The 23,211-nt window shown below is 42.3% G+C and overlaps 1 protein-coding gene across 1 annotated transcript in view; it reads left to right on the plus strand.

The window, feature by feature from the left end:
* The window catches only part of LOC111966740 (pleckstrin homology domain-containing family G member 5), a 110,262-nt gene that overhangs the window by 26,980 nt on the left and 60,071 nt on the right, over positions 1 to 23,211 (plus strand). The window contains exon 2 of the mRNA XM_023991640.2: positions 10,616 to 10,692. Within this exon, the coding sequence (XP_023847408.1) occupies positions 10,616 to 10,692 (77 nt within the window). The remainder of the gene's footprint in view (positions 1 to 10,615; positions 10,693 to 23,211) is intronic.

Below are 23,211 nucleotides of genomic sequence, written 5' to 3' on the forward strand. Positions count from 1 at the left end.
TTCGTTGCTCCAGTGCCTTTCCGTTCACCTTCACACTCCTGGACCAGACTACACTCAATCATAGGACCTACTCAAGAGATGAGTCTTCGATAAAGACTTAAAGGTCGAGACAGTCTGCGTCTCTCACATGGATAGGCAGACATTCCATAAAAATAGAGCTCTATAGGAGAAAGCCCTGCCTCCAGCTGTTTGCTTAGAAATTCTAGGGACAATAAGGAGGTCTGCGTCTTGTGACCATAGCGTACGTGTAGGTATGTACGGCAGGACCAAATTGGAGAGTAGGTAGGAGCAAGCCCATGTAATGCTTTGTAGGTTAGCAGTAAAACCTTGAAATCAGTCCTAGCCTTAACAGGAAGCCAGTGTAGAGGCTAGCACTGGAGTAATATGATCACATTTTTTGGTTCTAGTCAGGAGTCTGGCAGCCGTGTTTAGCACTAACTGAAGTTTATTTTGTGCTTTATCCAGGTAGCCGGAAAGTAGAGCATTGTAGTAGTGACACAAGCATGGATTCATTTTTAGACAAAGTTTCAGATTTTTTAAATGTTACGTAGATGGAAAAAAGCTGTCCTTGAAACAGTCTTGATATGTTCGTCAAAAGTGAGATCGGGGTCCAGAGTAACGCCGAGGTGCTTCAGTTTTATTTTGAGACGACTGTACAACCATCAAGATTAATTGTCAGATACAACAGAATATCTCTCTTTCTTGGGACCTAGAACTAGCGTCTCAGTTTTGTCTGCGTTTTAAAAGTAGAAACTTTTTTAAAGTTTAAAAGTTGCCGCCATCCACTTATGTCTGAGGAACAGTCTTCCAGGGAGGGCAATTTTGGGGCTTCACCATGACCTCACCAAGAGGTAAAATATATAGTGAAAACACGGTTCTAAAACAAGGTTCTAAAACGGAGCCTTGAGGAACTCCGACAGATAAGATCTAAACCAGGCCAGAACTTGTCTGTGCAGACCAATTTGGGTTTCCAATCTCCAAAAGAATGTGGTGATCGATGGTATCAAAAGCAGCACTAAGGTCTAGGAGCACGAGGATAGATGCAGAGCCTCGGTCTGACGCCATTAAAAGGTAATTTACCACCTTCACAAGTGCAGTCTCAGTGCTATGATGGGGTCTAAATCCAGACTGAAGCGTTTCGTATACATTGTCTTCAGGAAGGCAGTGAGTTACTGCTCAACAGCTTTTTCTAAAGTTTTTGATAGGAAAGGGAGATTCGATATAGGCCAATAGTTTTTTTTAAAATCGTTTCTGGGTCAAGGTTTGGCTTTTTCAAGAGAGGCTTTATTACTGCCACTTTTAGTGAGTTTGGCACACATCCTGTGGATAGAGCCGTTTATTATGTTCAACATAGGAGGGCCAAGCACAGGAAGCAGCTCTTTCAGTAGTTTAGTTGGAATAGGGTCCAGTATGCAGCTTGAAGGTTTAGAGGCCATTACTATTTTCATGAATGTGTCAAGATATAGTATTAAAACACTCAAGTGTCTCCCTTGATCCTAGGTCCTGGCAGTGTTGTGCAGACTCAGGACAACTGAGCTTTGGAGAAATACGCAGATTTAAAGAGGAGTCCGTAATTTGCTTTCTAACGATCATGATCTTTTCGTCCGAAGAAGTTCATGAATTTATCACTGCTGAAGTGAAAGCCATCCTCTCCGGGAATGCTGCTTTTTAGTTAGCTTTGCGATGGTATACATTTTCTTTTTTGTTGATTGTTCTTATTTTCCTTAGTTAAGTTGGAAAAATAGGGTGATTGGGCAGCAGTGAGGGTTCTTCGATACTGCACGGTACTGTCTTTCCAAGCTAGTTGGAAGAGTTCCAGTTTGGTTTAGCGCCATTTCCGTTCCAATTTTCTGGAAGCTTGCTTCAGGGCTCGGGTATTTTCTGTATACCAGGGAGCTAGTTTCTTATGACAAATGTTTTTAGGTGTGCGACTGCATCTAGGGTATTATGCAAGGTTAAATTGAGTTCCTCAGTTAGGTGTTTAACTGATTTTTGTACTCTGACATCCTTGGGTAGGTGGAGGGAGTCTGAAAGGGGATCTAGGAATCTTTGGGTTGTCCGAGAATTTATAGCATGGCTTTTGATGATACTTGGTTGGGGTCTGAGCAGATTATTTCTTGCAATTGCAAACGTAATAAAATGGTGGTCCGATAGTCCAGGATTATGAGGAAAAACATTAAGATCCACAACATTTATTCCATGGAACAAAACTAGGTCCAGAGTATGACTGTGGCAGTGAGTAGGTCCGGAGACATGTTGGACAAAAACCACTGAGTCGATTGACAATGGCTCCGCAAGCCTTTTGGAGTGGGTCTGTGGACTTTTCCAAGTGAATATTAAAGTCACCAAAAATGTGAAATATTATCTGCCATGACTACAAGATCCGATAGGAATTCGAGGAACTCAGTGAGGAACGCTGTATACGGCCCAGGAGTCCTGTAAACAGTAGCTATAAAAATTGAGTAAGCTGCATAGATTACATAACTAGAAGCTCAAAAGATGAAAAAGCAGTCTTTTTGTAAATTAAAATTTGCTATTGGAAATGTTAGCAACACCTCCGCCTTTGCAGGATGCACGGGGGATATGGTCACTTGTGTAACCAGGAGGAGAGGCCTCATTTAACACAGTAAATTCATCAGGCTTAAGCCATGTTTCAGTCAGGCCAATCACATCAAGATTATGATCAGTATATAATCGATGCATATAATCGATGCGGTGCGTATTCGCGAAAAAGGACTGTCGTTGCTCCAATGTGTACCTAACCATAAACATCAATGCCTTTCTTAAAATCAATACACAAGTATATATTTTTAAACCTGCGTATTTAGTTAATATTGCATGCTAACATGACTCGTTGTGAACTGTGACTTGGCTCGTTGCTAACTGCAAAGACTATTTCTTCCTAACAAAGACAGCCAACTTCGCCAAACGGGGGATGATTTAACAAAAGCGCATTTGCGAAAAAAGCACAATCGTTGCACGCTTGTACCTAACCATAAACATCAAGGCCTTTCTTAAAATCAATACACAGAAGTATATATTTTTAAACCTGCATATTTAGCTAAAAGAAATCCAGGTTAGCAGGCAATATTAACCAGGTGAAATTGTGTCACTTCTCTTGTGTTCATTGCACGCAGAGTCAGTGTATATGCAACAGTTTGGGCCGCCTAATTTGCCAGAAGTTTACGTAATTATGACATAACATTGAAGGTTGTGCAATGTAACAGCAATATCTAGACTTAGGGTTGCCACCCGTTAGATAAAATACACAACGGTTCTGTATTTTACTGAAAGAATAAACGTTTTGTTTTCGAAATGATAGTTTCCGGATTCGACCATATCAATGACCAAAGGCTCGTATTTCTATGTGTTATGTTATAATTAAGTCTATGATTTGATAGAGCAGTCTGACTGAGCGGTGGTAGGCAGCAGCAGGCTTGTAAGCATTCATTCAAACAGCACTTTCCTGCATTTTGCCAGCAGCTCTTCGCAATGCTTCAAGCATTGCGCTGTTTATGACTTCAAGCCTATCAACTCCCGAGATTAGGCTGGTGTAACCGATGTGAAATGGCTAGCTAGTTAGCGGGGTGCGCGCTAATAGGGTTTCAAACGTCCCTCGCTCTGAGACTTGGAGTAGTTGTTCCCCTTGCTCTGCAAGGGCCGCGGCTTTTGTGGAGCGATGGGTAACGCTGCTTCGAGGGTGGCTGTTGTCGATGTGTTCCTGGTTCGAGCCCAGGTAGGGGCGAGGAGAGGGACGGAAGCTATACTGTTACACTGGCAATACTAAAGTGCCTATAAGAACATCCAATAGTCAAAGGTATATGAAATACAAATGGTATAGAGAGAAATAGTCCTATAATAACTACAACCTAAAACTTCTTACCTGGGAATATTGAAGACTCATGTTAAAAGGAACCACCAGCTTTCATATGTTCTCATGTTCTGAGCAAGGAACTTAAACGTTAGCATTTTTACATGGCACATATTGCACTTTTACTTTCTTCTCCAACACTTTGTTTTAGCATTATTTAAACCAAATTGAACATGTTTCATTATTTATTTGAGGCTAAATTAGTTAAGTTAAAATAAGTGTTCATTCAGTATTGTTGTAATTGTCATTACAAATATATATTTTTTTATATCGGCTTTTTTTGGTCCTCCAATAATCGGTATCGGCGTTGAAAAATCATAATCGGTCAACCTCTAGCACAGACACTGTTTCATCCTTTCCCTACACTTAAATGACCCTTGCCTAGCGATTGCATCTGAAGCTGGGCTTATAGCGAGGATAGCCGTGCTGCAAGGCGATCGTTCTCCTGTATATTATGAGTACATCGACTGCAATTAGAAGGCATAATGTTACTACTTAGCTTCGACTGGTGGAGGTCCTGATGAACCATGTCCAGATAAAGCATCGGGGGTGAAAAAGTTAAATGAAAGAATAGTAGAGCAATGGAAAAAATATATAAAACGGAAATTCAAAAGTAAAAACCAAGTTTTGAGGGAGTGTGCAATTGGCATGCTGACTGCAGGGGTTATGATATTGGCAGGCATAAGCTACGGACAACGAACACAATTGCATTTTATCGATGTCAATTTGAATGCACAACAATACCTTGACGAGATCCTGAGGCCCGTTCGTTCTATCGGTTCGGTTGTGTGACGACCCTCCCACTCTGTCTGCTGAATTATTTCTCTTTCCTCCTGTTTTCCTTAATAGGATGTCGGTGGGCTGGGAGGGTCGTCAGCGAAATGGGACACACTTGGACTCAGGTGTGTCCCAGGATAAATGCACCTCTTCCCCATTCATTGGGGAGACTCTCTCCATGCAGACACAGACAGATTTTGGTTGTGGCATTTTTGTGGCTGTTTTGTTAGTTTGCTTTGGCACCTTTCAACACACCTCATTATCACATGTATACACGCAACCACTCACTTACATTACTGACTACACACACACCATTGTTAATTGTATTTACTTCACTTCAGTTAATAAATATATTTTGTTTTTCTTTACCTCCACGTTGTCTCTCTTTTTGTTATGGGCTTTGAGCCGGTTCGTGACAGTTGCTAGAGATTTGACCCAGTCGTTCAGTCTTTTTGTTCTGTATCTGTGGACGCGACTCAGTTGTTTGTTCTAAATTTGCATTGCCATACTGGCTGGCAACGTTCTTATCCCTTACTTGCTAGCTAGCCAACTACGGCCAGAATAACATCAAAGTACCCATATTTGCATCTATTTAAGCTTTTTTCTAGTGACTATTTGGATACATCCATAACAATGAGCTAATGTGGCGCGATAGAACATTTGCCCACTCGTCAGGACACTGTTATTCAGAGGTGCTAACACAATCACTTCAAACTGAAGCTGGAAAGCCTGCAAACTAACTGCACTTCGTTTTGTGCCTAACACCCATGCCAATATATCCTCCAAACACCGGCATCTCTGGCATTATCACTTAAATGTCTAATGAGACTGTAGGCCCTGGCTGCACCTCCCTGTAGAGAGGGCTGTGCAAACTGAACGTGTTTTTTCTCTTAGTGTGCATCAACTCATTGTCTGCTATCACGTGAGTATGCTTGTGTTGTGTGTGTGCATGTTTGTACAATTTTTGGCTTAATCAGCAGTGCTGAGTTCTGGAATTCCTGTTCATCGCAGAGAGAGAAAGGGAAAAGGAGAAATGTAGTGAGGGGGTCAGAGCAGACTGTGTGAGCTTGAGAGATTCAGGGGAAGACAGAGGATATAAGAGGGTTCCATAGAAAGGGTATGTTATACAGATGGATAGGTATCTAGCTATATGAAGGACAGACATGAACATCATAGGTGAGCGAGGGTGCTGAGTCAGAGATCCAGAAGCTGACGGTTCTGCAGTGCACTCTGAAATGTCCTAAGCATTGTTGCTCTAGGACTAGACAGGTGTAGTTTTAAGCAAAGTGCCCCTGAAGAGCGCCATAGTTCTGAAATCTTTTCTGTAGTTAGAAACGGATAAGAAAAGCATTCCAGCAACAGTATTTTATTCAAAGACAATTTGAACTCTTAGAAATGTAGCTAATTGATTGCACCCAAATTGACCATTTCAATTCATAGGATTTGTATAATATCTAATAAATATAGTACCCAACATCCAATTTGGACAATACATTTTTTGGGGTGTTCAAATCAGAACGGCAATAATAATCAAAATGACATACACTACCGTTCAAAAGTTTGGGGTCACTTAGACATTTCCTTGTTTTTGAAAGAAAAGCAAGAAGGCCAGCATCCAAGAGTCGCCTCGTCACTGTTGACGTTGAGGCTGCTGTTTTGCGGGTACTATTTAATGAAGCTGCCAGTTGAGGACTTGTGAGGCGTCTGTTTYTCAAACTAGACACTCTAATGTACTTGTCCTCTTGCTCAGTTGTGCACCGGGGCCTCCCACTGCTCTTTCTATTCTGGTTAGAAGCAGTTTGCACTGTTCTGTGAACGGAGTAGTACACAGCGTTGTACAAGATCTTCAGTTTCTTAGCAATTTCTCGCATGGAATATGCTTCATTTCTCAGAACAAGAATAGACTGATGAGTTTGAAAAGAAAGGTCTTTGTTTCTGGCCATTTTGAGCCTGAAATCGAACCCACAAATGCTGATGCAAAAGGATGCCCTCCAGATTGCAAGGAATTGTGAAATGTTGCGCCAAATTTGAAATTGTGAGAAATAATAGGACCGACGCGTAGTTTACGTTGTTTAAGTGATATCAGTGAAGACCACCTCTTCCAGGGCAATAGGAGACACCATATTTCTCTCTATACTCAGCCAGAGGTCAGAAGAATCATGTCTAAACCAATTTAGGATGGGGCGAAATGCTAGTGCCTGGAAATATAATTTAAAGTCCTCCTACGTCTTTCCCGCTTTGCAAGTTTAATTTTATCTGGGCTCATTTACCTTGCCATATACATTTTGAGACCGCACTATGGATTTTATCACAATAGCCAGAAGGTGGATACAAGGGAAGCATTGAACTACAGCAATTCAGTTAATCTCTTAACAATGATTTAAGGAATCCAAATAAATTGTCAAAGCCACCCACGGACCCCCCACACCAAGCCCACCCCAATGGTCAGTATACAGTATCAGTTCTCTATGGTTGACAAGTAATATGAAGCTGCTGCTTGGAGTTTTGTTCATTCATATCATGTAATGGATTCTCAGTGAATTTGGTGACGTTTTTTCCCCCGTTTAGAGAAATTAGCCACTTGTCGTCGCTTGCATTATCCCCCACAATTTAATGTAAAAAGCACCAGGTTTTGCCAACTAAATGCAGCTGTTCCTGCTACTGCCACACCATTTTATCTATTTTGTTTATCAAATTGATTCCAACATGTTTTGGGTAGAAAACCAGTAGCTTTTGCTCATGATGAAAAATAAATTGTGTTAATCCTCAAGTCAAACCAGTCCTCTATGAAAACAATTCAGTTTGTCTTTCTCTTAGCAACCTAATGCTTCAACCCAATTCTCCTTGAACAAATGGCAGCGCTCTGAGATGGCTATCCTTATGGTGCAATTATCATTTATCATATGTGACAACCCTAATATAATATTACAATTATAAACCATTGTATGGTAGGTATGTTTTTCAATAAAAGTATTCAAATATATCTCTGTGTGATTGGTGACATTTTCCATCAACGCAACTCAATACCTTTGTAAAAAACTATACAGTGTGTGTTTGGGACTTGTACCATTGAAGACCATTAGACCATAACATTGAAATGATTAGAACTTCTGTAGCCTAATGGTTTGCTTGTTCACCAGGAATGGTCTAACTAATCCAAACATTTTATTGAAGGGAATAAACCACACGCACAGGCCGTTTCCTGGACACAGATGAAGTTTATGAGAAGGACAAAGTGAATTGCTTCCATGGAGGACTGGCTTGACATGTGAGGATGACCACCCAATTTATTTTAATCATTAGCAAAAGCTATTGGTGTTCTACCCAAAGTTGCAAAGAAAATGTTGTGATCCATTTAACAAACACTTTGAGACCAGCAAAATGGATAAAAGGGTGTTGTGGGCAACTTCAATAGCAAAAAAAAAACTTTCCCCATATTCACAGTGAATACATTACATAGTATGAAACGAGCATTTCGCTACACCCGCTTAACACGTATGTGACCAATGAAATTTGATTTGATACACCAAGCCGCAGCTTCATATTACTTGTCAAACATAGGAAACTGATGCTGTATACTGGCTGTTTGGGTGGGCTTGGTGTAGGGGGTCCGTGGGTGGCTATTGACAACTTTTTGGAATTCCTCATGTCTTACTCATTGTTGAGAAGAAGTTTTGTCCAAATCGGATGTTGGGTATTATTATATTAATCATAATCAAATTAAAATGGCCAGTTTGGGTGCAATCAATTAGCTTAATTTCTCAGAGATCAAATGAAATTGAACAAAATAATATTGCAGGAATGCTTATCTTATGTTTCTAACTACAGAAACGATTTCAGAAAAATCTGAGATGGTTGGTGCCGAAATCCTTTCTTTTGCTTTTTGAGGCTGAACATATAATGTATGCTGGAACGACCCGTATGCTAGATAGGCTATGTGTAATTGATCCTGATTGTATCCATAAGATGGAGAGTATAAGAGAGCCGGAGAAACGGTCATCATTGTGGACAGGTCTGCTAATCTATGGTTCCTGGAAAGTGCTTCTACACCTGCATTGCTTGCTGTTTGGGGTTTTAGGCTGGGTTTCTGTACAGCACTTCGAGATATTAGCTGATGTACGAAGGGCTATATAAAATAAACTTGATTTGATTATTACAGTACATTCTCATTTAAACTCTTACACTCTTGTCAATCCGTCTCCCTCTAATGTCTGATGGGATTACGATATGTTTTGACACATTTCCTTAGTTTGCATGTCTTTGTGTTTGACCTACAGTTGTAGTTGGAAGTTTACATACACGATAGCCAAATACATTTTAACTCAGTTTTTCACAATTCCTGACATTTAATCCTAGTAAAAATGTCCTGTCTTAGGTCCGTTAGGATCACCACTTTATTTTATGTAAAATGTCAGAATAATAGTAGGCTGATTTATTTCATCTTTTATTTCTTTCATCACATTCCCAGTGGGTCAGAAGTTTACATGCACTCAATTAGTATTTGGTAGAATTGCCTTTAAATTGTTTAACTTGGGTCAAATGTTTTGGGTAGCCTTCCACAAGCTTCCCACAATAAGTTGGGTGAATTTGGGCCCATTCCTCCTGACAGAGCTGGTGTAACTGAGTCAGGTTTGTAGGCCTCCTTGCTCGCACACGCTTTTTCAGTTCTAACCATTTTCTATGGGATTGAGGTCAGGGCTTTGTGATGGCCATTCCAATACCTTGACTTTGTTGTTCTTAAGCCATTTTCCCACAACTTTGGAAGTATGCTTGGAGTCATTGTCCATTTGGAAGACCCATTTGCGACCAAGCTTTAACTTCCTGACTGATGTCTTGAGATGTTGCTTCAATATATCCACATAATTTTCCCTCCCTCATGATGCCATCTATTTTGTGAAGTGCACCAGTCCCTCCTGCAGCAAATCACCCCGGCAACATGATGCTGCCACCCCCATGCTTCACGTTTGGGATGTTGTTCTTCAGCTTGCAAGCCTCACCCTTTTTCCTCCAAACATAACAATGGTCATTATGGCCAAACAGTTCTATTTTTGTTTCATCAGACCAGAGGTTATTTGTCCAAGAAGTACAATCTTTGTTCCCATGTGCAGTTGCAAACGTTGTCTGGCTTTTTTATGGCGGTTTTGGAGCAGTGACTTCTTCCTTGCTCAGCGGCCTTTCAGGTTATGTCAATATAGGACTTGTTTTACTGTGGATATAGATAATTTTGAACCTGTTTCCTCCAGCATCTTCACAGGGTCCTTTTGCTGTTGTTCTGGGATTGATTTGCACTTTTCGCACCAAAGTGCGTTCATCTCTAGGAGCGGAACGCGTCTTCTTCCTGAGCGGTATGACGGCTGCGTGGTCCCATGGTGTATATACCTGCGTAATATTGTTTGTACAGATGAACATGGTACCTTCAGGTGTTTGGAAATTGCTCCCAAGGATGAACCAGACTTGTGGAGATCCACAAAAAAAAATTCTGAGGTCTTGGCTGATTTCTTATTGATTTTCCTATGATGTCAAGCAAAGAGGCACTGAGTTTGAAGGTAGGCCTTGAAATACATCCACAGGTACACCTCCAATTGACTCAAATGATGTCAATTAGCCTATCAGAAGCTTCTAAAGCCATGACATCATTTCCTGAAATTTTCCAAGCTGTTTAAAGGCACAGTCAACTTAGTGTATGTTAACTTCTGACCCACTAGAATTGTGATACAGTGAATTATAAGTGAAATAATCTGTCTGTAAACAATTGTTGGAAAAATGACTTTTGTCATGCATAGTGTTGATGTCCTAACCGACTTGCCAAACCTATAGTTTGTTAACAAGAAACTTGTGGAGTGGTTGAAAAACGAGTTTTAATGACTAAGTGTATGTAAACTCCCGACTTCAACTGTATGTGGAGATGTGGTGTGGTTGTTAGACCATACGTGTGGTTGTTATGGTCTTTCTTCTGCTGTGTTCCAGATGAGAAGCCCGTTCAGGAGGAGGACTGGGTGGTGTGCCAGCACGCTGAATGCCCCGACCGTCGACGAGCCTCGAAGGTAGGACACATCCTGGGATGGGCTGGTCTGTTTGAAGGCTCTATAGCCCAAACCATGGTCAAATAAATCCATGGCAAGGAGAGCTCGGTGTGTAACTTTACTTAATTTGGCTTGTCCCTTTGGACAGAACTCTTAAGGCTACATGAGGTGCAGCTTGAGTCCATAAGACCCCCCAAGTCCTTTACCCCCCCCCCCCCTCGACATAGCCAGACACTATTGAAGCTCTATGGTGGGCCCCTGTTCCATACAACATGATCAGAGAGGAGCAGGGAGACCCCTTTTCTTCTGTTAGGTGTTGAAAGGGTGCGAGACGTGATGCTGTGTGTCTGGACACTAGACTGTGAAATGAATTATTCCTTTGAAGCCTTTCTGAAAATGGGACCATAGCCAGGAGGCCAGATGAACCAAAGCAGTGTCTGTCTCTAAGTCTGGTTGCTCGCCCCCTTCCCCCCGACAGTCCACGTCACTGGAGCCCTTTCTGTCTGTATTAGCTGTATTTTTCCTTCAGTATCTGTGTCTGAGAGCAAGCGGCCCCTCCCTTTCACAAAAAATGGAAATGATGGACTGGAGTGAAAGAGGAGAAAATAAGAGAGAAGGGATGGAAAAGAGCACAAAGATAGAGGATGATGATGTCACAGCACACAGAAAATAATAGTTATAGATAAGGCCAGTTATAGAAGCATACTATACAAAAAGTAGAATAAAGTCAAGTCACAAGTAGAGCTTAACCTGCAGTAGCCTCCCGGTCGCTCAGCCTCTTCAGCTTCACATGTTATTGAGCAGAGCCTCCTCCTTTCCCTGGAAGATCAAAGCACCACTCTTCTCTTCCCCCACTCATGTTATAACAGGCAGCAAGGATCTTCTTCTGCAGGCCTTTTAGGATTTGGTTTGTAAAAGGTGAGCAAGAGAAGAGCCATGTACACAGTGGTTGAAGTGTCTACATTTATGTGTGTGTGTGTTGACCTGTGCACCGGGGGAGGCTGGGTGACGTGTCTACATTTATGTGTGTGTTGACCTGTGCACCGGGGGAGGCTGGGTGAAGTGTCTACTGTGTGTGTGTGTGTGTGTTGACCTATGCACCGGGGGAGGCTGGGTAAAGTGGGGAGGCTGGGTAAAGTGTCTACATCGTGTGTGTGTTGACCTATGCACCGGGGGAGGCTGGGTGAAGTGTCTACATTTATGTGTGTGTGTATGTTGACCTGTGTACCGGGGGAGGCTGGGTAAAGTGGGGAGGCTGGGTAAAGTGTCTATATCGTCTGTGTGTTGACCTGTGCGCCGGGGGAGGCTGGGTGAAGTGTCTACATTATGTGTGTGTTGACCTGTGGGGAGGGGAGGCCGGTCGGACTGACACTACCGGTCTCCTTGGCTGAGGTCACGGGCTGACGTTATGTAAAGAGATTAGGATGAGGCCTGTTAGTTATGGACAGGGGATTGGACTGGAATAGGAGGAGGGGGAGGATTGAGAAGATGGCTGGGGACTGGGGGGGGGGATTGTTACCAACTGCAAGCAACAGCTCAGCCTCTATCTCTTCCCCACTCTTCTTTTTCTCTGACTTTTTCTGGCAGATTTCCATTGAATAAACCCTTAATTTGTCCAGTCAGCTGACAAAACTGTACCTGTCAGAGGATGGCACCGCAAAGCCTTGTTCCCTCACTTGTAAGCATTTGACTGTTAGTCTACACCTGTTGTTTACCAAGCATGTGACAAATACAATTTGATTTGATTGTGCTTATGTTGTCTTCAGTTGGCAGACAGAGCAGCAGAGAAAGGGCCATGAATCCAGTATGTCCCCAGGCTGTGACAGGTCTGGTCTTAGTCACCAGGGGTCACTAGTGAAGCAGCCTCATCGCTTGCTATTCCCTCTTGTTTCCTCTTTAAACTCTAATGGCCTGTATTGCACAAGCATTTGAGACATGATTATAGCATTTTAAATATACACTTTGTATTATATCCAATGTAGTTTTAAATAAACTCGTCAAAGAAGCCATTTGACTTGCAACAGAAACATTCAACTTTTTATATTTAGTTTTAAGAGTATTTTAAGGAGTTTGAACTGAGCTGCTTCTAGCAACAGTTCTATACACTGAAGTCTCTTTCCTCACGTTATGTCTCCATTCCGTTTTGAGTATTCTTGGTCTTTATAGCTCTGGCTTTTGGTCTGACTGCATACTGTAGTATTTGATTAGTTTCCTTCTGCAGTAACTCCGATCCTCAAAGGCAGTGTGTCTGTTCCAGTTGTAGCATGAGCCCTGGCTGGTGTGGCGGGAGTTGAGTTCACCTGTCCTGTTCACTGAATCAATCCAGGCTGTTCTGTGGTATTGGCAGTGCCTACTATAGCTGTCTACGAGTCGGGTCATCATCACATTATTCAACACTACCTGTACTGAGGTGAGCCTTAGATAACGCTTTAATGCGTTTCCATAGGGTTTGAACATAATTTGAACCTTGTTGTAGTCTGTGACAGCCCCCTCGTTGTTATTTATTGTTACTTCTTTTACTTTAGTTTATTTAGTAAATATTTTTTTAACTCTTATTTTCTTAACAGCATTTTTTTTTTGTGTGAATGTTTTTCCGGCCGATAGCTACGCCTTAGCCCTAAATTAATATTGAACCGACTGATTTTGCTGTGGGGGTTAAGCAGCCCCAGTAGACGTCTTGTTACATACAGTAAGTAGATGAGGAGACCAGTCTGAGCTCGCTCTGGGACACAGGTCTCTCACATATACACCCCTCCCCCTCTCAGTCACTACGGGACAGGACCAGACAGGGCCCCTAAAGGTGTGGGTTCCCATGGCAACGTGCCCTACCTAGGACAAACAGCTGTAGGGAGGGAGGGAGAATGGATGGATGGAAGGGGAAGAGGTGGGGCAGACAGGAAGAGGAGGAGAGAAGTTTCAATCAGCTGACTGACTTATTTTCTTGCTCTTATTTTTTTCACTCTTCATTATTTCTTCTTTGGTTTCGTTTCATTGGTTTCACTTGGTGGGTTTCCATATTTCTTCCTGTCCCTCGTGTATCTATTTTAAGACTACCTCTCTGAGGTTGTTTTCTATGGATGTAATATTTTCCACGCGTTAAAGCTACTTACTAATGAAACAACCCCTGCAGCTTCCAGCAGAATTCATGATATAAATAATTGTTGTAAAATTGTCAAAAGCCACTGTCAGCAATTCAACACTTCGATCTACACTGAGTATACCAAACTGGCACCTACTATCATATCCTGTTCAAAGGCACTTATATATTTTGTCTTGCCCATTCACACTCTGAATGGCACATATACTGTACACAATACATGTCTCGAGGCTTAAAAGGTCTCCTCCCCTTCATCTACACTGATTGAAATGGATTTATGGATGTCATGGAAAGGGCAGGTGTTCTGTCCATGACAGGTGTTGACAGGTGCTCTTAATGTTTTGTACACTCAGTGTATATAGCGAGACTGAAACCCAGGAATTGAAGCTCTATTTCCAGGTACAGCATTCACTCTAAGTTTGGTGTAGTTCTCTAGGTTTGGTAAGTTAGTCACGTACAGAGGTGTTAAAGCTGTCTGTACTGGGGTACATAATGATGCTTCCATTGCCTGCTTGGCTCTCTTCAGGCAAGAGTCTGGCTGTAGTCTCATGGACGGATTAGAGGACTATTTAAAGCAGCTGTGCTCATCCCTTTAATGTTCATCCTGCCCTTTCTCCTTCTTTCTTTGTCTTTTTTTGTTCTGGGATAATGAGGAACACCGTCTGTTTGAAAAGGTCTTGGACCTGAGGGGAGCAGCCAACACTGGAGCATGATTTATAGATGTACTCTGAATAATGGGAAGTGGAGTACTCTGAATAATGGGAAGTGGAGTTATCTCGCGCTGTGTGTGAGCGCATTTGCACGTGTGTGTATGTGCATTTGTATGCATGTTGGCACTTGTGTGTGTGTGTATAGGCATACCCATGTGCAAACCCTTTCATATCCATTTAAAAGTAGCCCAAAATTCTACATGCTTAGAGTACTGTGTCCTGGCTGCCTTGGGCTGTTGATTTGTGAATACACACATACTTCTACCATCCCGTTGGTCACTTCGCTATGGTGATTCATATCACTTGGAGCATTAAAATATCTGAATAACTCACTCTTGATTGTCATGCGTATATTCCTCACAGCTTGTATTGCCGTTATATAACGAGCACCAAAATCGATATAGCTTAAGTAGACAAGTTAATGAGTCGAAATGAGAGAGCACAGAGTCTCCGAGGGGTTCCTGAGAAGGAAGGATGACCTCACTTTCTGTGTAAGAGCCCAGAGGAAAGTTTTCCCTGTATGAGAAGGCAGATGTTTTGTCCCTTATGGCACCCTATTCCCTATTTAGTGCCCTACTTTTGACTACGACCCATATGGGTCTGTTCAAAAGTAGTGCACTACATAGGGAATAGGGTGCCAATTGGGACTCAGACAGAGTAACTGCTGCTGGCATGGGTGGGCTCTGCTGTGGTGGGACTGTGATGTTAGACTCCCAAGCAAGATTTGGCCATTGGGATTGCTAGGCTAATGGTTTTTCAATGTGAAGTACATAGAGAAAGTTAAGTGCCGGGTCTTTGATATGCCTGTTAGACTGGCACTTCAATCATCTTTACAGGGAAACCAATAATGCTAATGATAGCTTTTACATTCATTTCATCCCATTTTCTTTTTTTACCGGATGTGATTTATGGAAACGTATGGGGCAACAGAATTGAAGTATTTCCACATCATAGGCTACATCTCACTTATTTGACACTGTAGTATGGTTGGATTGGCTGAGGACATGAAAGCATTTGCTATCTATGAAGTGATTTCATCCCATAAAGTGCAGGCTATAAGCTCCTCAATGACAAAACTAATAGTTAATGCATTTAAAATGTGCTGTATTGTATTTTGCACGCCAGTGGATATACTACTTCAGGTAGCATTATTGTATGATAATCCACTTATCTTAATCATTGCTGTGTACATTATGAACACAGGCACGTACACATAGGGCGATTTGGGTAAAGACTGGTGGAGGCTATAGCCAATCATGAAGCAGTGGGTGAAGTGCGACCTTGTACATCCGTACAGGATCATCCAGGATGAGTATAATAATTTATAGGCATATCTGTGTAGACTGAGGTTGTAAGGAGGAGAGGCCTTTGCGGTCTGTTTTGGTAAAGGACAGTGTAGAGAAGGGTTGGGCAATCTCATTTTACCCTGCAAGGCAAAGCAGTTACACAGCTGATTCAACTAATAAAGTATTCATTGAAGACTTAGTAATTGTATAGGTGTGTGTGATAAAGTTGAGCCCTATAGAGAAGCCCTAATGGGATAAATGGTGGGTTCCCCTGCTTGAGGGAGAGTCCCAGTGTTAGTCCACAGCAGACCTAGAATCACAGTCAGCCTCAGAAACAAGCTACAACAAGCTTTTTACTCCACAGAACTCCATTGCACAGTCATCATCACCTATGAGCCAATCACAGAGCTTGTTATACTGTATTAACTACTGATAGACCTATCACAGAGCTTGTTATACTGTACTTTTCCATGACTCTTTTGAAGTGGTCATAGTGAATGAAGGTGTTTTCAAAGTAGTCCCAGATACCATCAGAATCCTGCTGAAAATAGTTGTATCTCGTTGTCAGTGACAGTGTCAGGTTTCTGTTGAAGTGGGTTTTTCTTGGAATTCTTTAGAAAGTGACTAGAACTCTGGCATCAGAAGTCAGGGATGGGCAACTTTGATTTTAAATTAAAAAATATATATATTATTTAACCTTTTATTTAACTATGCAAGTGAGTTAAGAACAAATTCTTATTTACAATGACGGCCTACCCGGGAACAGTGGGTTAACTCGCTTGTTCAGGGGCAGAATGACAGATTTTTACCTTGTCAGCTCGGGGATTCGCTATTCCCAATGCGCTAACCACTAGGCTACCTGTCGCCCCTTTGACGGGGGTGGGGGCCACAAAAAATCTGAACCCACATCCATCCTATGAAATGTCGAGAAAATTTTGCAGTTTTAAAGCAAGTTTGCTGGCAATTCTACACATTTTGCCATGGGGCGAAAAAGATTTTGCCATTTTAGAACTAATTTCATGCAATTCTACTCAGGTCGCCTTGGGGCAGAGAGGTAAATTAGCTGTTATTTTAATGTGATATGAGTGAGACTGACTAACAAAATCAATTGGGGCTCCATGGCTGGTAATTTGACCATGATAACAAGTTTATATAGCTGTCCGCTAAACTCATTTAGTAATCTAAATGTTAGCTGACATGGATAATTGAGTGACTATCAGTGACTGACATAACGAGGAAAAACTGCTGATGCACAACCAAATTTTGAAAATGCACCTTGTGAATTCTACTATTCTAACCCCTTAAGAATTAAAATAACAGCTAATCAAGCTATGAAGACAGTTATCAGATTGAAATTCATCTGCTGCTCTTCCTGGAGATATTTACGTTTAGTAGTAGACTTGTGTACCAACGTCACATACAATTTCATTGCAATGCAGAAAAGAAAGGGGATGGCCCTGTATGTCGGTATATAGAAACTAGGCCTAAGGCATTTGTTTTGCATCCAACAATAACAAACATGTAGTGTGATGCGTGCCGATCGGTAAATGTCTTGTCAGGAAGGTATTCAGAGCCAGAAGGAGGTCCCCATGACGATGGTGACGCCAACCCTAAGCCCCATGGGTCTCTTTGACAGGAAGCAGACAGCACAATAACAGGAAGAGGGCACCTGACCGACCGACACTCCAATGGAAATGGCCTTGGGCTGAAAGGGAGTCCGGGACAACCAATATAACTGCCTACTTCAAAGACTTTTTAAACAAAGCCCCTAGTGGTGAGATGATGGGTTGAAACAACATAAATCCAAATCCCTCCTCGCATGCAAGGCTCTGCTCCTCTTCATGGCAAACCAAACCAAACCCTGTATAATTGTTTTTTTGCACTGATTTCTGAGGGAGGTAGTCTACAGGGCGGCTGAAGCTAATGAACTCTTTTTAAGAATGACTCCTGTCTGCTTTCAATTAGGAGGAACAGTTCGCTAGATTGTCTCCCAAATCCAAAACATGTTATTATTGCGGATAAGATGAGTAATAGTAGGCAAATCTTTAAATAAGTTGAATTTACTCATGAACGAAACAAACAACCCCTGGAACTTCCAACATAATTCATGATGAATTAATTAGGCAATATTTCTCCTTTTGTCACCCTTCTCGCTCTGTACTTTCTACATACCTTTTTTACTCCGTTTGATCTCTTTTTGTTTTGACATTTGTCTGTCTCTTGAACTCACCTTATGAGAATTTCTGGGCTTCTAGGCCAAGGTCAGGCATCAAGGAAAGGTCTCCTCTATACACAGTACACACTCCCCCTCTCCTCCCCAACAATGGCATTGCCGCTAGAGACTAATCCTTCAGGGTAATTGCTTGACTGCCACTCCCTCTTTTTAAATATAGACTGCTGTAATTGAGGTTGGCAACAGGGGGTGGTGGGGTGGGCGGGGCACCAGTACTTCGACTTGTTTTGAACAGGAGAGATTAGAGGGGACAGAGGAGAGATGAGTTTGGCTTTCCAACCGAACAGAACAGACCCCTCCCCAAACTGTGCCTCCAGCCATGGAGTCCTGAATAGATTTTCTGAGCTGGTTAATTGTAGAGGACTTAAATGAGGCTCATATAGTAGGCTTAGGTTGAATGACAAAACAGAGAGCAGTGTACTGGCCCATGTTTGTGGACAGGACAGCACTGTAGACCCAGCGAAGACATGGGGATGAAGGAGGCAGTAGTGTCTGATATTACAGCCACCAGCAGTTTTAACAGTATTGCGGTTAACGTCCATGTATGGGAGGCTCCTAGGTTAAGAATATTCCAAAATCATGTCTTCAAGATTGAAATCATATAAGCAACTGTTTATTTTATTTTTTTATCTGAAAAGTAAACAAGTGCAGTTCTCCAACACTTCTCACATTTCCTCCGATTGATAAGAACTAATTTTACTACATAGGCGCAAACCACTAAAAACACCTCCCCCACTTATTTTCCTGTCAGTGCTTTTTAAAGCACATCTAATCCGTCCTCTGACCTTGTGACACAGAGGTCAGGAGTCAAACACAGGGACAAATTGGAGCTGAATACGGAGCAAGATAGACAAGGGTAGAGAGAACCATATAAATAGTGGGAATGCCGTTCTAGTAATTCCTTTTCTTTGACGAGAAGCGGTGACAAAGCTGACTAACTTATATTACAGGCTCATGGGGAGGAGGGGGAAGAGGAAACATTAGGTGTTTAGAATAAGGACTGGTTTCTATACAAGTCAGTTGGTGGGTCAGCCCAGTGTGTGTGTGTGTGCTTGTAGGTCTGTGACTGGCTAGGCTGAGGCTCAGAGGCTGACGGTGGTGTAATGTGCGTCGGGGGCGTGTATCGTAAACACAGCAGAGGCAGCAGCAGCTCACATGCTCATTCTAGGTGATTCTTCACGAAACTAGAACAAAACAGGACCCTTTTGGGTATTTTCATGAAATTTAATCCATAGAAGGGACCTTTGGAAGAAGGATTGTTGACATATATTTGACATGTTGACATGTTGTATCTTAAAGCATCATTGAGAAACACTTGGCGAGAGGTCTGGTGGTCCTCCCCCAGAATTTTTTGGGGCATGTAATGCCTTTTTACACAATCCAATATGTCGTCTCTATTTAGAAGAAAAGTAAGCAAAAATTCCCACAGTCATCAAGCTAGGTAAGAGATCATTATTAAATATGTTTAAGTGATTAACAAGACTGAACTAGATCAAAAGTAATTAAATAATACATATTGTGTTGCACCTTTAACCAATAGCCTAACAAATGAACAACTCTTGAGAAAATACAGACTTTTCATTGATTTTATTAAGGAATCCTCTCAAATTTGACAGCCCGAGCCGCCTACCCGCCGGATCCCAGTCTAGTCAATAACTCAACTCTCTCCCAACACATTTTCCTTAACAGTTCACACCTTATTTTTTTCATTCCCTAAGGGAAAGGTAAAAATCAAAAGCACATATGGTGCCTTCGGAATGTATTCAGACCCCTTGACTTTTTCCAGAATTTGTTACGTAACAGCCTTATTCTAAAATGGACTAAATACAAAGAAATCCTCAGCAATATACACACAATACCCCATAATGACAAAGCGAAAACAGGTTTTTAGAAATTGTTTAAAATGTATCAAAATTAAACAACAAACACCTTATTTACATACGTTTTCAGACCCTTTGCTATGAAACTAGAAATTGAACTCCGGTGCATCCTGTTTACATTGATCATGCATGATGTTTATACAACTCGATTGGAGTCCACCTGTGGTCAATTCAATTGATTAGACATTATTTGGAAAGGCACACACCTGCCTATATAAGGCCCCACAGTTGACAGTGTATGTCAGAGCAAAAACCAAGCCATGAGGTCGAAGGAATTGTCAGTAGAACTCTGAGACAGGATTGTCTCGAGGCACAGATCTGGGGAAGGGTACCAAAACGTTTCTGCAGCATTGAAGCTCCCCAAGAACACAGTGGCCTCATTTAAGAATGAAGACTCTCAGACCATGACAAACAAGGTTCTCTGATCTGATGAAACCAAGATTGAACTCTTTGGCCTGAATGCCAAGTGTCATGTCTGGAGTAAACCTGGCATCATCCCTACGGTGAAGCATGGTGGTTGCAGCAGCATGCTGTGGGGACTGTGAGACTAGTTAGGATCGAGGCAAATATGAACGAAGCAAAGTACAGAGAGGACCTTGATGAAAACCTGCTCTAGAGCACTCAGGACCTCAGACTGGAGTGAAGGGTCATCTTCCAACAACCCTAAGCACACACCCAAAACAACGCAGCAGTGGCTTCGGGACAAGTCTCTGAATGTCCTTGAGGGGCCCGGACTTGAACCCGATCGAATATCTCTGGAGACACCTGAAAATAGCTGTGCAGCAACGCTCCCCAGCCAACCTGACAGAGCTTGAGAGGATATGCAGAGAAGAATGGGAGAAACTCCCCAAATACAGATGTGCCAAGCTTGTAGCATCATACCCAAGAAGACTTGTGGCTGTAATCGCTGCCAAATGTGCTTTAACCAAGTACTGAGTAAATGGTCTGAATACGTACAGTACCAGTCAAAGGTTTGGACACACCTACTCATTTATTTTTCTATCAAAACTATGAAATAACACGTATGGAATCATGTAGTAACCAAAAAAGTGTATGTCTTATATTTGAGATTCTTCAAAGTAGCCACTCTTTGCCTTGATGACAGCTTTGCACACTCTCTTATTCGACAATGTAGAAAATAGTAAAATTAAAGAAAAACCCTTGAATGAGTAGGTGTCCAAACCTTTGACTGGTACTGTACGTTGACACAGAAACAGCAAATCCTCCATATAAATTAATCTCATAGGACTAATTGTAGAGCTATTTTTACTTGCAGACGATATACAGTAGCTGGATCCCCCCGTACTGTCCTTAGCGGTCCACCACCCTGCACCGCCCCAACCCAACACACCCCACTCAGCTTTAGGATCTAATTGAAACATTTCTTATTGGTTTCGGGTGTGTTAGGCCAAGGCCAGAGTGACCTACAGGACGGCAGACCTAAATAGGTATCTCCCCTGACGTGGGCATGTTTTCAATAGACTGTCGTCGTACTGTATTCCATACAAGTCATCCAGACCTAATGAAAGTTGCCCAGTATACCCTTAGTCTTGTAGTAAATCAAATCTAGTGATACATAACTTGACATTGTGGGAGGATAACCAACCTTCCAATTAATGACAATGCACTTCTATAAATGCTTGGTTACACAGTTTCTTCAGATAAGTCTCCAGTATCAACATTTCCAAGCAAACAAAAACGGAGAAGGGAGAATCTGTAGACATGCTGAGATAAAAGAACATCTCTTTGCCAGAATTCAGCCAGCCTTCACAAGAACCAAAACATATGCAAATATGACCCCTTTTGTATTTTACACCTCCAAATTAAAATCAAATGTTATTGGTCACATACACATGGTTAGCAGATGTTATTGCGAGTGTAGCGAAATGCTTGTGCTTCTGGTTCCGACAGTGCAACAATATCTAACAAGTAATCTAACAATTCCACAACTACGTAATACACACAAATCTAAGTAAAGTGATGCAATAAGAATGCTCATCCATAGATTGATACAATGACAGAGCGGCATAGGCAAGATGCAGTAGATGGAATAATGTTTATAGATATGAGTAATGCAAGATATGTAAACATTAGTAAAGTGGCATTGTTTAAAGTGACTAGTGATCCGTTTATTTAAGTGTCCAGGGATTTAAAGTCTATGTATATAGGGCAGCAGCCTCTGTGCTAGTGATGGCTATTTAACAGTCTGATAGCCTTGAGATTGAAAAAACGCTTCGGTCTCCCAGTCCCAGGTTGATGCACCTGTACTGACCTCGCCTTCTGGATGGTAGCGGGTTGAACAGGCAGTGGCTTGGGTGGTTGTTGTCCTTGATGATCTTTTTGGCCTTCCTGTGACATCAGGTGCTATAGGTGTTCTGGAGGGCAAGTAGTTTGCCCTTGGTGATGCGTTGTGCAGACCGCACCACCCTCTGGAGAGCCTTGCAGTTGTGGCCGGTGAAGTTGACGTACCAGGCGGTGATACAGCCCGACAGGATGCTCTCAATTGTGCATCTAAAAGTTTGTGAGGGGTTTTAGGTGACAAGCCAAATTTCTTCAGCCTCCTGAGGTTGAAGAGGTGCTATTGCGCCTTCACCACACAGTCTGTGTGAGTGGACCATTTAAGTTTGTCCGTGATGCGTTCGCCGAGGAACTTGAAACTTTCCACCTTCTCCACTGTTGTCCCGTATATGTGGATAAGGGGGTGCTCTGCTGTTTCCTGAAGTCCACGATCATCTCCTTTGTTTTGTTGACGAGTGAGAGGTTGTTTTCCTGACACCACATTCCGAGAGCCCTCACCACCTCCCTGTAGGCTCTCGTCGTTGGCCTACTACTGTTGTCGTCTGCAAACTTGATTGAGTTAGAGGCGTGCATGGCCAGGCAGTCATGGGTGAACAGGGAGTACAGGAGGGGGCTGAGCGCGCACCCTTGTGGGGCCCCAGTGTTGAGGATCAGTGAAGTGGAGATGTTGGTTCCTACCTTCACCACCTGGGGGCGGCCCGTCAAAGTCCAGGACCCAATTGCACAAGGCGGGGTTGAGACCCAGGGCCTCAAGTTTAATGATGTGTTTGGAGGGTACTATGGTGTTGAATGCTGAGCTGTAGTCAATGAACAGCATTCTTACATAAGTATTTCTCTTGTCCAGATGGGATAGGGCAGTGTGATGGTGATTTGCATCGTCTGTGAACCTATTGGGGCGGTATGCAAATTGCATGGGTCTAGGGTGACAGGTAAGGTGGAGATGATGTGATCCTTGACATTTTTGTTTTACTTGTTTTGTATCATTGGGAAAAGCCTCTATCAGCCCTTGATACAGTTTGGAAATGAACTTTGGAGG

The sequence above is a fragment of the Salvelinus sp. IW2-2015 genome, linkage group LG7 (assembly GCF_002910315.2).
Source record: "Salvelinus sp. IW2-2015 linkage group LG7, ASM291031v2, whole genome shotgun sequence".
Classification (NCBI taxonomy): domain Eukaryota; kingdom Metazoa; phylum Chordata; class Actinopteri; order Salmoniformes; family Salmonidae; genus Salvelinus; species Salvelinus sp. IW2-2015.